Genomic DNA, 16,188 nt, shown 5'->3' with positions numbered 1-16,188 from the left:
GAGAACCATCCTACTTCAACTCGAATATCAACTCTCATGCTACCTACTCCGTCTTAGTGGAGCCTCAAGAATCCAGATAAGGCAGCGAGGGGCAGGGCTGTGCCCACCGGAAATTCCCTTCCGGATTCTCCTTACAGTCCACGGGCCCCCTTCTCTCAACCTGCTGACTTCTACCGTGGAGACTACAAAACTTTGAAATGACATAAAAACAAGCTTCTTGTGAAAGAGATGAGGACCCCAAATATAGAAAGTAGTTTGAAACCTTTGCAAAAGAGGCACTGAGAAGAGTGCTGAATACAACCGTATCTTTGTTATTGTGAGGCAACGCTAAGCTAGTTCTAAGACGACCTGGGTTCACGAGATGGACCAGCTGCGCATGCTCAGTAAACTGCACACAGCGGCACGTGACTTTACCCGCCCACCCCTCCACCGCCAATGGGCAGACACGGAGACTCGCTGTGCACCTGCAGCTACGTAAAGCTGTGACTCCCTCCCACACTGTCCCCAAGGGGGCCATTCCTCCAAAGCCTCTCATGTATATCGCCAGGCTGTGAGGAAGATGTGCTCGGAATGTGTGAGTTTGGGAGAAACAACACTGAAGAAACACCCACTTTGTGACCTTAGGCAGTCCTTTCCTCTGCTATCTCCTCAGCTGATAATATGGAATATTGAGTTTTGAGAGGATTTCATGAGATACCATTCTTGCAAGTGCTCCCTGAGCTATGAATTACATAATCACTTGTCAGTATTCCTCGACAGATCAAGGCCCTCATTTTACAATTATTTAAGGACATAGAAACTGACTTTCCAATCTTAATTATTTTCTGTTTAGGCAGCTAGGAATCCCAAAGACTGTCCATCAGCAAAACCTACAAGCCTGAGAGTTGGCAGAGGAAGCCTGACTCCTGGAAACCGCAGCAGCAGCTCTGGGCATTGTGAGGTCACAGGAATCTGAATCACAGGTTACAGCAAAGCTCATGCTCTACCTCATGCCCTGAGATAAGCAGGGGTTCGCTGGGGATGCTTCACACAACACAAAGCCTCCCCTGCTCTCCATTTTTCCTTTATTGCTGTTTGCCTGTACTTAACTTACCACATATTTTAAACAGGCACCAGGAAGAGATGACAGTGCTTTCATTTCTATACAAGAAAACTTCCTTGACTAACTGAAAATGAAATTTTTTATATCTTTGTTGGCAAAAAGTCCTTCTACAACTCAGCATTTCTGTCAAAAGCCAAGTACGTCTGTGAAAAATGCTGAAATTTGGATTTTATTTAAGACAAAATGGAAAATTATGTTTCATGCTCCAATTTGATTTTCCTTTGTTTGGTAGCCACACTGCAGTTCACCTCGGATGAGGGTTTGTAAAAGAAAACTCCATCTGGAATTCCTCATTTAAAAATTTTTGAAATGAACAGGATTCATATGTATAACAAAACTTAAACCATAACTATTGCAGCTCAACTGAAAGGGAGTGGAGATGGCATAATGGAAATGGGATCTTTCAGGTCAAACAAACTGTAGACTGAACTCTGTCTCCACAACTTATTGTGTGGCTCTGGGTAAGGGACTTAACTTCCCTGAGCCTCAGTTTCCAAACTTGTAAAATGGAAATAAACCCCTGAAGGATTTGGGAGGTTAAAAAATGATTCATGTAAGGCACCTACCACAGTGTCTGACATACAGGATGTTCTCAATGATAAAGTGGAAAAGTATAAGCTTTGATAGAAATGGGATGTGTTCCCATTCCAAACCCATCTTCTGCTTTCTTTCTGGAAGTGTTCTCCCTGCCTGAAAGCTACCCTTTGCCAATGGGATGCAGGCATATTCTTGTTCAAGTTCAGAAAATCCACTGGGATTAAAAAAGTTCAAAGACTACATAAAAATGTGTTTTATAAAAATCACAAACATAGGAAAGTTCCCTATTTTAGATTAGATTAAGAAAGCTAATCATTTGTTATATAACTTCTATGATAGGCTTGCAAGGCAAAGGAAGCCCAAATTTTGCCAGTCAGCACAGTATACTAGAATGGCATGACACTGGAAATCAGAAGACAGGTGTCTAATGCAGACTCCATCAGTAACTTTCCACCAGGAAACGCTCCTCTGGAGTGCAGTTGTGTATAAATGCAGGCATTGGAGTGTGACCAGATCCAGTTAGACAAACAAAAACATCCCGTGAATTTGTCTTAACCCAAAACAAAAATATAATTTACACCTTGGGATTTTGTTTATGGTTCTGTGTTAAGTGGCAATCATTTGTTAGTTTCAGTGAAACTTTTTATATTACTTCTGTTTTCATGTTAGAAAAACCAAAGGCCTGCTGGGCAATAAAACTCAAAATGCTTGCCTACTTAAGTTCCTGAAATACCCATGCATGGAAGTAAGATTTAGAGATGACAGGTGTAAGTTTCCAAAGAGGGCAAGAACCTAGATCTAAAAATAAATGAGTAGCATCCGTAGATGTTACAGCTCAGTAGATAAGCCTATATTTTAGAGTGAGACACTGTCTTATTGCTTATTAGGTGGGGCCTGGGGAAAGTTACTTAATCTATCTAAGCCTCATTTCCTTATTTGTATGATGGGGGAAAGCAGTACTTCACTGCTGAAAAGATTATTGAGATAACACATGTGAAGTGGAATTCCTGACTTCTACTGAGCATTTGATAAAATGCTGGCTATTTTTTAAAGTATATTTAAGCAATCTTCACCCATTTACTTTTCACTCTAACAACATTAATCTATATGTAGGTGACTCTTTCAACTAAGCCTAATTGTGATATAGTCCATTGGAAATGTATGGAGAGAAGATGAGGGCGGAAGAGAAGGGCCATCAAGACAGAGGCAATGGCTAAGAGCAAGGTAGGGTAGAAATAAAAAGTCAGGAAGAGAAGTCAGGGGGATTTGTGATGGTCGGACCCTGTACACCTCTCAGAAGCCATATTTGTGGTGGTCTCTACTGTCCCAGATTGAGTACAGGGGGAAACAGGTTCAGTTTAGAGTCAGAAGACTTAGGCTGTAAGCCAGAATCTGTGGCTTCCTAGTTCCTCCTTGTGCAGCACTTGGCCCATCAGTCCCTTCTTCTGTGAAATGAGAAATTTGGACTAAGCAGACCCTGCCCTGCAATGCAGGAGACCCTAGTTCAATTCCTGGGTCAGGAAGATCTGCTGGAGAAGGGAAAGGCTACTCACTCCAGTATTCTGGCCTGGAGAATTCCATGGAGTATAGTCTATGGGGGTCTCAAAAAGTCAGACACAACTGAGTGACTTTCACTCACTCATTCAGACCCTGTCCATTCCAGTTCAACACATTCTCAGATTCCAGTTCTGTCTGGGATCAGCACCAGACATACCAGCTTCACAGCAGCCTCCCTATGAAAGAACCCAGCAGCAACTCCTTACCCATGGCGTGGAGGAATCTGATGAAACAGATGTTCTTTTCTCATTTCAGTCTTTTGGCTCACATTTTCTAGAACTTTCTTTATAACCACTTTCTTGCCATTCACTATCTGGCTGTAAGTGGTGACCAGTTTGAAGTTTCCCATTCCATTGCTTATGAAGGGTACAAATGTCCTAGAGGAAGGGGAATTTGGCCCAGAGCCCAGGGATACAAAAGTGGAAAATCCTGTGTCCGGGATGAGGGTCACATCAAAGAAGGAGGAGCGGAATCTCCTGGCCCCTCCAACACTGTCAGTGGGAAAACAGCCTCCTGAGAAGAAGTCTTGATCTTCAAAGGTGCTTTGAAAGTCACAGTGTGACCTTGCAAAGCGCAGTTCCTCCTTCAAATAATCCTTGTCCCTGCCATCTGCTCTGTTTTCCCTTTTGATGCAGTGCCTCCTGGTGTTGTCATAGTTGTCTCGTTTCTCAGCATCTGACAAGACTGCATAGGCCTCGGCTATTTGTTTGAACTTCTCCTCAGCTGCCTCCCGGTTTTCTGAGTTCTTGTCTGGGTGGACCTGAAGAGCTAACTGGTGATAGGCCTTCTTAATATCAGAGGAGGAAGCATTCTGAGGCACCCCTAGGACTTTGTAGTAATTCACCATGTTTCTTTAAAGGACTCTTCCTCACCAAGACAGAGTTTATTATCTGAAGAATTTCCATATAACTTCAGAAAGGAAGATGGTGAGCTACAGAAGTCTACACTAAGGCCTTTTGAGTCTTATTACATGGTTCTTGGGACAAAACCTCTTCTTGAGGAGGAATTCCTCTTTGGGGCTGATATCCTCTACACTGTCCCCCTGGCCACCCTGCTGTCTGCAGCTCAGCATGGGTGGAGTGATTATGAGCTCAACACTATCAGCCAATGACTATCAGCTGATGCTGTGCTTGTCTTGCAATCCTATTGGTGGAAAATTTGGGGTGGACAGTATACATATTGGAGGGACTTCATCTAGTTAAAAAACACTGAGCAGCTTGTTAACAGAAAATGTGTGGCTCAAAAAGAAATCTATCTCATTCATTAAAGTAACAGTTGGAAGCTGTTGAGGTCTTGCATTTATATTATCTATGTGCTATGCTGTGCTTAGTCATTCAGTCATGTCCGCCTATTTGTGACCATGTGGACTGTAGGTCAGGCAAGAATACTGGAGTGGTTTGCCATGCCCTTCTCCAGGGAATCTTCCCAACCCAGGGATGGAACTCAGGTCTCCTTCATTCTTTACCAACTGAGCCACCAGGGAAGCCCAAGAATACTGGAGTGGGTAGCCTGTCCCTTCTCTAGGTGATCTTCCCGGCCCAGGAGTCAAACTGGGGTCTCCTGAATTGAAGGTGGATTCTTTACCAGCTGAGCTACCAGGGAAGCCCTGTATCATTTATATCAAACACAAAATCCATGTTGGCTCATTCTGCAGGCTAATGCCTTCAGTAATGTAATGGATATCTCCTTGTGGATATCTGCTTCTGGTACAAAGTGGGTGATAAAGGGGCTCTATTACACACAAAAAAATCATGTACACATTTCTGATGAAGGAAAGGAAAGAAACTCATCAAATGAGGAAACTAGGTTACAGAGATTTCTGCCCAGATAGGAAAGAACAGATTGAAGGAACAGAATTAGAAGTGAAGCCTTCCACATACAGTCAGATATGGTTTCTTCTCTTCAGCTGTTCTCTTAAAGTTAGCCTCTCTGGACTTAAAGATAGAACTGAGTATCAGTGTTGCAACAGCCAGTGCTTTAAAGCTCAAGTGTAGCAAGGCTGCTCTTTTTCCCAGGGCACACAACTACGCATTTTCCATACTTTCTTGCAATTGGGTGTAGCCGTGTGACCACATTCTGGCCAGTGACAAGCGAAAGGATGACCTCTCTTTAGCATGACCCATAGAACCATCTACATGTGTTCCTTCTTGCTCTTTATCCTTACACCAACTGGATGTCAATTCCCAGGTGATCTTGAAAGTGTCCAGCTGAAGATGACAGAGCTCCCATCAGCCTAGGACCTTGAATTACAGTGAAGCAGAACACCCCCCAGCCAATCTCCTTAGACTATTCATACAGTAAGCCATTATACCCATTTTCATGACATCTGCTCTTAGTACCCCAACCATGTCGATCAGTTCACCTACTCCTACGTCATCAGCCAGGAGAGCCCCACCTCTGTAACACGGAATGTCCAATATCCTCATCTCTCTCTCACTCGTCCCTCCCATTAAACCCACTTTTTCATCTGTTTCTCCTTCTCCAGGGTAATGTGTCACCTGCTGACTCCTCTTTTGCATCAAGTCTGCACCCATTGGGTGGCCCTGGCAACCATTCTTTTTACATGCTGTCTCGAATCACCCTCTATGGTTGAGTCCTCCATTGTGCCCATGCCATGAACACTCCATCCAGGAACAATTCAGCAACCAATCCAGGTTCTCTGATTCCTATACCTGGTTCAGTGGGGATGAGGGTGGGGGTGGGAATCAAGAAACCATGAAGATGAACACTAAACATGTGCAGTATGCCAGTCTTGGCTGGGTCAGGAGAATATATCAACAGTTCTTTTATTTATCCTTGCTCAGCTCCCTTTCCCTTTCCTCTTGGTGGCTATTCTTAAATTCACTACTGTCTCCTCTAGCTCCTTTTTAAACCTCTACCCATCCTATCCACTCTAAGCAGAGGAGCTTGCCTCTTGGTTAGCAAACAAACAAACAAACAAACAAACAAACAAACAAACAGAAACTGTCAGGAACTCCCTGAATGTCCCCGAGGGAAAGGAACATCTCAGCTGTTTCTATACACATGCTTTCCTTGCTCCCAGAGGACGGGAAGGACAGAGGAAGATGTACCAGTCTTGATCAGAATTAATCCCTTCATTTTCTTTTTAAAAATATAATAGTTGAATATTTTATCAACCAACTTGAATCATGTATATTACCTGACATTACATTTTATTGCAGTAAAATATGAAAGAAAAGTGAAAGTGTTAGTTACTCAGTTGTGCCCGACTCTTTGTGACCCCATGGACTGTAGCCCACCAGGCTGCTTTGCCCATGGAATTCTCCAGGCAAGAATACTGGAGTGGGTTGCTATTCCCTTCTTCAGGGGATCTTGCCAACCCAGAGATCAAACTTGAGTTTCCTGCATCGCAGACAGATTACCTGTCTGAGCCACCAGGGAAACCCAGTAAAATATATATAACACAAAAGAGACAATTTTAACTATTTTTAGGTGTACAATTCAGTGGTGGCATTAATTATATTCACAATGTTATGCAATTATTGCCACTAATTTTTAAACTCCTCCATCACCAAAGAGAAACTCTATGAATCAATAACCCCTTCCTCCCCATTAGCCCTTGATAATCTCTAACCTGCTTGTGTGTCTATGAATTTGCCTATTGAAGATATCTCATATAAATGGAATCATACAATATTTGACTGGCCTATTTCACTGAGGATAATATTTTCAAAGTTCATTAATCTTGATCAGAACTTCACTCTTTCTTATGCATGAATTACATTCCTTTGTATGTTCCATAAGGGCGGTGGTTTAGTTGCTGAGTCATGTCTTATTCTTTTGCTACCCCATGGACTGTAGCCTGTCAGGTTCCTCTGCTCATGGGATTTCCTAGGCAAGAATACTGGGGCGAGTGGGGGTTACCATTTCCTGTTCCAGGGGAACTTCCCAATCCAGGGATCCAACCCACGTCTCCTGCACTGCTTTATTGCTAAAACCACCAGGGAAGCCGTGTGTTCTAGACCACGTTTTATTTATCCATTCATCTGTGCATGGATACTTGGGTTCTTTCTACCTTTTGGTTATTGTGAGTAATGCTGCAATGAACATTTCTGTACAATTATCTATTTGAGTCCCTCTTTTCAGTTCTTTTGTGTGGAATTGCTGAGTCATATGGTGATTTCTTTTTTTTCAAGGCTTTCTTGATAGCTCAGTGGTAAAGAATCCACCTACAATGCAGGAGATATGGGTTCAATTCCTGGGTCAGGAAGGTCCCATGGAAGAGGAAATGGCAATCCACTGCAGTATTCTTGCCTGGAAATAATCCCATGGACAGAGGAGCCAGGCAGGCTACAGTTCATGGGGTCACAAAGAGCTGGACAGGACTAGGTACGTGGTGATTATTTGCCTCACCTTTTGAAGAACTTCCAGAACTGTTTTCTGTAGCAGCTGCACTATTTTATATTCCCACCAGTGATGCACGAGGGTTCAAATTTCTCCATATCCTTGTCTCTCCACCCTCTTTGATCTCATCCCTTTCCTATCCTCAGGGATTTTGCTTTGTTGAACTGTTCTAAATTTCATCCTATTTATAACTATCCAATTCTTTTGGCTACTTCCCTGCATCTAAATAAGTATCCTCTCTTAGAAAAGAGCCCTCATGTCTATACAACCCTCCCACTGCTGGTTCTCCCTCCACTTGCCTCCCATTCACTCCTCTACTTGAAGGAAAGTGTCCTCCACCTCCCAGGCCTCCCCTCAGCTCCAGTGAAACCCTACTGTCATCAGCTGACCTGCTGAGTCAGTCTCTAGATCCACCCATTTATTCATCTTAAAACTCTTAAAACTGACCTCTCTAATGGATAAGGAAGATGTGGTACCTATACACAATGGAATATTGCTCAGCCACACAAAAGAATGAAATAATGCCATTTGCCGCAACATGGATGGATCTAGAGATTGCCCTAGTGAGTGAAGTAAGTCAGACAGAGGAGAAATATCATATGACATCCTTTATATGTGGAATCTAAAAAGAAATAATATAAATGGATCATACAAAACAGAAAGAAACTCGCAGACTTAGAGATGAACTTATGATTGCCCAGAGGGAAGGCTAGGAGGAAGGGATAGTTAGGGTGTTCGGGATGGATGTATACACTGCTATACCAACAAGAACCTACTGTGTAGCATATAGAACTCTGCTCAGTGCTATGTAGCAGCTTGCATGGGAGGGGAGTTTGGGGAGAATGAGTACATGTATATGTATGGCTGAGCCCCTTTGCTATTCACCTGAAACCATCACAACATTCATTGTTAATTGGCTCTACCCCAATAAGAAATAAAAAGTTAAAAAAAAGAAAAAGAAAAATAACTGACCTCTCATAGATGTCCTGGTTAATGGGATGATTTTGCAACTAACCAATCTAGAAATCTAGCAGTCATCAGCCAAGCCTCTTCCCTCTCCCAATTTGAGCAGTGAGCTCAATCCTGGTGCTAAGGCAGAGAACTGAAACAGGACAAATCTTTACCCTCCATTGCCAAGGATCCAAAATTCTTTTGACCATCTTCCCTAGACTTTCTAATGTTTCTTCCTTTCCATCCCCAGTGGAACAATTACAGCTTTCCTGTGTTTTGTCTCCTTGCTTTCCAACATCGACAATAGACTGATCTTTGAAAAACACAAATTTCATCATGGTATTCCCCACTCAATATCCTCCAGTGGCTCCTAGTCCCTCTCAGGCAAATAGACTGTCTGTTATCTGGACCCCTATTTATCTTTCAGTTTTATCCTCAGGGATTCCCTGCTCCATATCTCTTACTTCAAGGTACTAGGAGTTTTCAAGATAAATTATATTTTTTCATGTCCCCATACATTTGTATTTAATCCCTCTTCTGCCCAGAATCTTCTGTGCTTCCTTCAAATGATTCTTATACCTACAAGGCTTTCAGGTGGCCTTATTAAAGTAAAATAATACTTGTAATAATGACCATTATTTTACTTTAATAGTTTTATATTTATTTTCATAAGTGTTAGAAAAAGCTATAACTACTATAGAAACAAGTGAACAAGTGAATAAGCTAGAGAAGCACCATGTACCTGGCTATCTTATAACTTCTCATTTCAAACAAATGATTTAAAAATCATTTGGGGTTTTGGTTTATAGAAATCTATTCTATTTCATTCAGTCAAAAAATTCAGAAGTTTCTTATCAGTTTTGCTTTCCATTCTCTTGGATGTTTTCTTACTGCTAACATTACCCATTTGTTTTTTTAACTCTTTCTTTTCAAAATTTTTGTGGGCTTAAAGGACATATCAGCAGAATTTGAGTTGCCACTTCCCCTGTTCATTATGCTACAAAATAGTCTAAGCATTTCAGAAGACTTCAACTGTTAATATCATGTGTCAAAGCACCTTGAATTCTTCTAGTACTTGGTATTATAATATGCTGACAAGGTAATAAAAGTTATTTCCAATTTGTGGGATTTAACTGGTCTAGTTCAGAGCTGGATTTACCATGAAGCTAATGAAGCTTAAATTTTGTCTTAGCAAATTTGTATCATAATTTTGTACTTTTATTACAAAAGAGGGCTTTTATAATTGTATAATCTTAACCCCTTTCTCCCCCCACCTCCACAAACCTGGATGTGTCTTGGGTCTGATTAGAAGTGTCTGTCTAGAGTCACTACAGGTGAAGTCCATCTGACCACAGCTTAGGACACAGAGTGGGGCTCAGAGTTGCTCTGACTGGCCTGTCCACTTTACTGCTCCATCTGAAGAGGTTAGTGTTACTTGGCAATTTGTAGCAATAAATTATTTTATTTATAGTTAGTGAGCCAGTGGCCTCAGAAACATTATCAAAAGTTAGTAATAAGCCATCTGAAAATAATGATCAGTCTTGGCATTTCAGATGAACAGCTTTAACAATCAGTTGGACATTTCACAGTAAAATACTGTTCCAGTCACATGGTTTGGGGAATGTGAGAAGATAATGGAGAAAAATTAGTCACCATGAGTTGCATATTATTTTGTCATGATACTTGGAAAAAAAATGATCTTAGTGATACATATTATTCTAGAAACAGATTCACTGATGTCGCTCACTTGTGAGTCTGAGGGTCTAAACGATATGAGTTCTGTGACAGTGACTGAATGGCAGCTCTCCATTCCCATCTTCTCCACATGCATTCTGAGTGTGCGAGTCAGATAGAGAAGAAATGAAGTGACTACCCTACAACAGGCAGGTAGGGTCCAGTTGGAGTGATGAACTTGCTGTGATGGACTTAACTGGCAACTGAAAGCACCGTCAGAAGCTTCTCAGTTAGCCTTCAGATTTTAACAAATAAACTTTATCCTAAAATGTTCTATGTAAGGAAGGTGGAGGTGCCTCTGAATGAGTTAGTCAAGAAGTTCTTTCTTAAAAACGAAACCCTTAGGAAAGTAAAATTCCTACGTTACCTTTAACTCTTGAAAAGCAGGTGACTCACATCTCTGGACAAGTGCCAATTTTTTATCATCTAGTTGTGACCTGTGTTGTGCATTGAAAGCTTACTTCATGAGGGCCGGTTGAAAGGTAACACTTGACTCTTTAAGCAGGAACTTGAGCAATATTCATCTTGTTTAACTCAACATTCATCATAGAAATCTGAGTCCCAGAAAGGCCAACCCTGCAGGGTCTTCTAATGACCATGAGTTGATCAGGAGGAAAGAAACCAGGAGTCATGACTCTCACTCATATCCTTCACACCACAGCCTAAGAGGTCTGAATGCTGGAAGACACTTGGGAAAAGAGCCACCACACCACCATGCTGGTGGGAAGGAGAGACAGTGTTGGCAATAGCTGTAATCACTGCCTTGTCTAGGAAGGGATCCCAGTGCCTCCTCCTCTTATGGGCCGGTGAGTCCTCTGTGGAGCAATGTTAATGAGGCCAGTGGGCCGACAGAGAGCCATGTCATTGGTCATGACAGAATGGCCAGAGCAGGAAAAGACCCTAAACATGCACACTGTTGACAGTGGATCCTTGGTGCGGGGGTGTGGAGGGGACTGGGCAGGTGCCTAGGCCTTCCCTCTTGATAATTCTTTTGGTCTGTACTTGTGGCTCACACAGAAGCTCAAAAGAATTTGATCAGAGGAAAACCTGATGGTGATAACTGCACCAGTGGGAAACTTAAGGGAGATAATTATTAGGTGTCAGTGTGCTTGCATAGAGAAAAGGAGGTTACACAAAGATCCCTCGGCTAATCCAGCTGCCCCTCCATACCACAGGAACATGGGACATCCCTGCACTTTGGACAAATCAATGGCCTGACCTCTTCCAAAGGAACACGCTACCAGAAATCCACCTCTGAGTCTGGTTGGTACAACAACAGGATATCCAGTAATATATTGTGAGACCATACCAAGAAGATGGACATTCTCCTGAAAGTCAGCACATGTCGTGGTGGACATGTTTGCTATCAGGATCCGTGTCTTAGTCAGCTTAGGCTGCTGCAACAAGACACCAAGGATCAGGTGGCCTAAAAACAGAGATTTATTACTCACAGTCTGGAGGCGGGAAGTCCAAGATCACAGTGCCAACATGTGGCTCTTGGTGAGGGCCCTCTTCCCAGCTTGCAGATGGCTGCCCTTATGCTATATCCTCACATATAACACAGAGAGAAAGAGGAAGCTCCCTTTCCAGGGCATTTACCCCACCACGAGGGTTCCAGCCTCAAAACCTCATCTAAATCTATCTCCTGAAGGCCCTACTTCCAAACACCATCACATCGCGAGTAAGGGTTTTAAAATGAATTTGAGGGGGACAAACATTCCATCCGTAACAGCCAAGAAACTAAGCTCTCACATCAACTAAGACGTGCTGCATTTGGCAACTGTACTACCGTTTCTGAACCTGCCATTTTCTAAGGTGGTTTAGAGGATGCTCACTTTCCTGGCCTGCTTTTATCACATGGAAGAGCAGAGCCTACCCTATGAAGATTTAAGCATGTGGCCATTCTTTTTCTCTCTCAGCTGCTGTGACCTAGAAGTGCCTAAAAGGGTCCTGTGTTTGGGCTGGGGGTAGCCTGTACTCTTCCCATCGGGGATGAATGTGGTGAGTGACTGCTGACTGCTTGGGGTTCATTTCCAGGAAGATCACTGGAGGTGAAACACTGAAGGCCTCTGAAGCATGATGATGGAAGAGGATAACATAGCAGAGGATCCTGATCCTCAGTCCTCATGAAAAGCACAGCAGCTGCTTATCTTGTCAGCCTGAGTCTGGCCAGTGGTCGCTTCCTTGCAAAGTTTACCTCCTTTAATGAGAAGAGGAAAGATATGAGGTTCAAAGTAGGAGGAAGATTCAAATTACTTCCAGAGAATAATTCAAGGCAGATTCTTTTCCTTTCCAATTACCTTTTCATAAGAATGAAGTAACTTGAGCATCTAGACCATGCTTGCAAAATTCCACTCCCTCAGGAATCCATTTCTCAGGCTCCAGAGTTGAATAAACAAGACGGTGTTCCTTTCCTCCCTTGAAGGACTTCTGAATGAGATGCTTTGGGGAACTGTGTCCCCTTTTGACTCGCATGTCACTGGTGCTAGACTGATATCATCCCTGGGAGAAAGGGCCTGCTCCTGGGCTGAGCTCAGAGCTGCCCCGTTCCATTTCAGAGTCCGAAAGGCCCAAAGAATACCCTCCACCCCCAGTCTGGGCCATCTGCTTCAGAGGAGTCTGAGCAAAAGCTCCTTCTGAAAAATGCTTTTGGGCAGCTGGGAATCTGGCCAAGAGACCTTTTAGCTAAGTTCTTTTTTTTTTGTTAACCTTTCATAATATTATTTAAATTTAATTTTAGAAGTGAGTTATTCAACTGCAATGACACAAATGGACATTATAACATTAGACCAAAATAAAATAGGTTTCAGCTGATCAGCCTTCCACTCTCCAACTGCAGTTATTTACCCCCACAATTTTATTATAAAAAATTTCAAACATAAAGTTGTAAGAATATTATAGGGAGCGCCTGTATTCCCACCACCTAGATTCTACAAGGAATATATTCCATGTTTACTGTATCATATGTCTATCCATCTACTCATCCCTCTGTGCAACTGTGAATCTGTATTCTGATGCATTTTAAAGTAAGTTGCATAATCAGTATACTTCTCCCCTAAATACTTCAGTTTGTATACCATTAATTATTTTTTATAGGTCTTTTACCTTTGAGGAAACATTTACTGGCTGTGTAATACACAAACCTGACTCATTTGCATACGTTTGTGCATAAGCAGTGACCAATGTATATACCCATAACCCAAAGCTTTATCAGGATGCAAAATGCTACCATCCCTCAGAATGTTCCCTCACGCTCCTTCCTAGGCATTCCCCTTTCCTACCTACCCAGAGGCAAGCACTGTCTGATTTTTTTTCTATCATTAGTGTATTTTCCTGTTTTCATCCTTTATCTAAACAGAACTGCTATGGTCTGAACGTGTTCTCCCCCAAATTTGTACATTGAAACCAACCCCGCAATGGATCTTGAGGGCATTAGTAATGATATTAAGAGGTGGGCCCTTTGGGAGGCAATTATTAATAGATGATGAGAACAGAGCCCCCATGTGTATCTGAGCCTTTATAAAAGCGGGCCCAGAGAGCTTGCTCATCCCTTCCTCTGCGTGAGGACACAGCAAAATGATGGCTGCCTAGGAAGCGGGCCCTCACCAGACACCCAGTCTGCTAATGCTGTCATCTTAGACTCCCTACCTGCAAAATATGAGAAGTAAGTATTGTTTATAGGTTACACAGTTCATGGTGTTTTTGTTATAGCAACCCACATGGAATAAGACAAAAACCATTCAGAACAAGCTCTTTTATGCAGAGCTTCTCTCATTCAGCATAATGTTTTAAGACTCATCCAAACTGTTGTGTGTATCAGTACAGTTCATTTTTCTTTATTCTACTGTATGACTAGACCACAGTTTGTATATTTACTCTATTGATGGACACTTGGGCTTCCAGTTTTGGACTATTAGGAATAAAGCTACTTAAACAGTGTTGTGCAAATCTTTGGTGGACATATGCTTTCATTTCCCTTGGGTAAACACTCTGGAATGAAGCTGCTAGATCATGGGGTAGATATATGAGTTTTTTTTTTTTTTTTTTTTTTTTTTTACACTCCCACTAACAATGTAGGAGAGTGTGGTTGCTCTATATCCTCACGAACATTTGCTATCAGTTTTTCTAATTTTAGCTGTCCTGGTGGGTGTGAAGTGATTTAAGCTGTTATTTTGGCAAATTTTCCAAATTAACAAAAAACACATATGCAGGGATAAAGTTGAAGAGAAAAACTGACTGAAGGAAATCTAGAGATTAGATTTATTTATGATATTAGAGAAGTACACTTTTCTATATACGATATTAGGTATCTATTGGAATACAAGATATATATCTCATTAGAAAACATGATATTAGATAACTGCACTTATCCAAACCTAGCATGAGAGACAAAGAAATGGCTAAGGGGATGTGCAAGAAGCAGCGAAATGCATTGCTCAGTTTATAATTCTCTCAATTACATTACAAAATTAGAAAAGGGAACTTAATGCTTAGAAGACTGCAGACTTCATTGACAGGGAAATGGGAACTCTGGGTTTCCCTGCAGAGCTGGTCTGGGGTGGATCACATGTACCCTGATTTGCTTCCTCATGGTCAAAGCCCTTTGAGAACCATCCCTACAGTGCTGGCCCAGCCTGGAAAATGGAATTAGGAATCACCCAATTGGGAGGGATCCCCTGCTCTTCTCTCCATCTCTCCAGTACCAACACTGGATCTGAGTGAGGGAATTCACATTTGGGGGGCATCAAAGTTGGGCCAGCACCTACCCTAGGCACTGTGCCTTTATCACTGCTCTTTATTTCTCACAATACCACCCTACCAAGCTAGGCACAGAGAGCCTCACATTATAGATGTGAAAACATGACTCAGAGAGTCATAGCAACTTGCCTGGGATCACACAGAATTACAAGAACCAGGATTGAAGTCCAAACCCCGCGCTCTTTCCATTCGACTTTGCTCAGCACCCAGCAAGTCAATTGAAGGAGGCTTAATTAACAGCTCAGGTGGCGCAGAGGCCAGCAGCAGACAGGAGCGTGTCTCTCTGCCAGATTCGCCCCTGCTTTTCCTCTTTTTTCTATGTTCTGCTTTCTAGTATGCTTGTGTTGAAGATAGGGCTGGGCAGTCTTTCAGAAGATGCAGATGTAGATGAGACTTGGCCCTCCTCTCCGTAGCTGTGCCCATGTCTCTGTCTCAGCGCTTGGGTTTTCCTCTTGCAGGAAGGAATCATTAGCTTGTCACTTCAGTACTTCCCTTCCCCACCCTCCCAGTTTCCCGGGCTGGGGTGACCTGGAGCCTCACTGATCTCTTACCACTCTCTATGCCTTTCCTTCTCAATCCCTTCTGCTTGTTGTGGGGAAGGGAGGCAATCATGTTCATTGTGTATTTCTCTAGACTGAGTTACCTGTTCCTGAAATGCACTAGCTTGCTCCTCAAATCCTGCCATTCGGAAGTAATTGACGACATCCATCACGGCCCAGTCTGCAGGGTCCGGTGGCCTCCCGTTCTCCATGGAACTGCAAAATAAAATACCAATCAGGATGGCTATCAGGGCAGAGCGTGCTCACGACCGTGTGTGGCCAGGTCCCCACTCGGTCTCCTGGGGGCAGGCCTGGGTCAGCTCACTGCAACCGGGGGCCCAGACCCCACAGTACATGCTTCAGGAGCAGAATCATTCTTGTGTTTCTTGGGTTCAGAAGATCATTGCTCTCACTGGCCCAGTCACTGCTTTCTCTATAAACCTTTAATATAAGGTATTCCCTCATGTACTGTTTTTTAATATAGAGATATTTGGAGTGGCCCAGTGACTTCTGGCAGCCCACATGTGATATTCACACTCCTGAACTAAGAATACCAGACCTTTTACAATAAGGCCCCAACATATCACCACTTTCCCCACCCCCATTCCCATCCAGGGCTAAAGCCATTCCCCAACAGCCATGCCC

The 16,188-nt window shown here is 42.7% G+C and overlaps 1 protein-coding gene across 2 annotated transcripts in view; it reads right to left on the bottom strand.

Annotated features, from left to right (window-relative positions):
• The window catches only part of SAMD13 (sterile alpha motif domain containing 13), a 50,095-nt gene that overhangs the window by 1,849 nt on the left and 32,058 nt on the right, over nucleotides 1-16,188 (bottom strand). For both annotated transcript variants that reach the window (XM_005678169.2, XM_013962658.2), the window contains exon 3: nucleotides 15,648-15,759. In XM_005678169.2, the coding sequence (XP_005678226.1) occupies nucleotides 15,648-15,759 (112 nt within the window). The remainder of the gene's footprint in view (nucleotides 1-15,647; nucleotides 15,760-16,188) is intronic.

This window comes from Capra hircus, chromosome 3, assembly GCF_001704415.2.
Source record: "Capra hircus breed San Clemente chromosome 3, ASM170441v1, whole genome shotgun sequence".
NCBI classification, from domain to species: Eukaryota; Metazoa; Chordata; class Mammalia; order Artiodactyla; family Bovidae; genus Capra; species Capra hircus.
The sequence above is the reverse complement of the archived record's forward strand: the minus strand, read 5'-3'. Positions and strand labels throughout refer to the sequence as shown.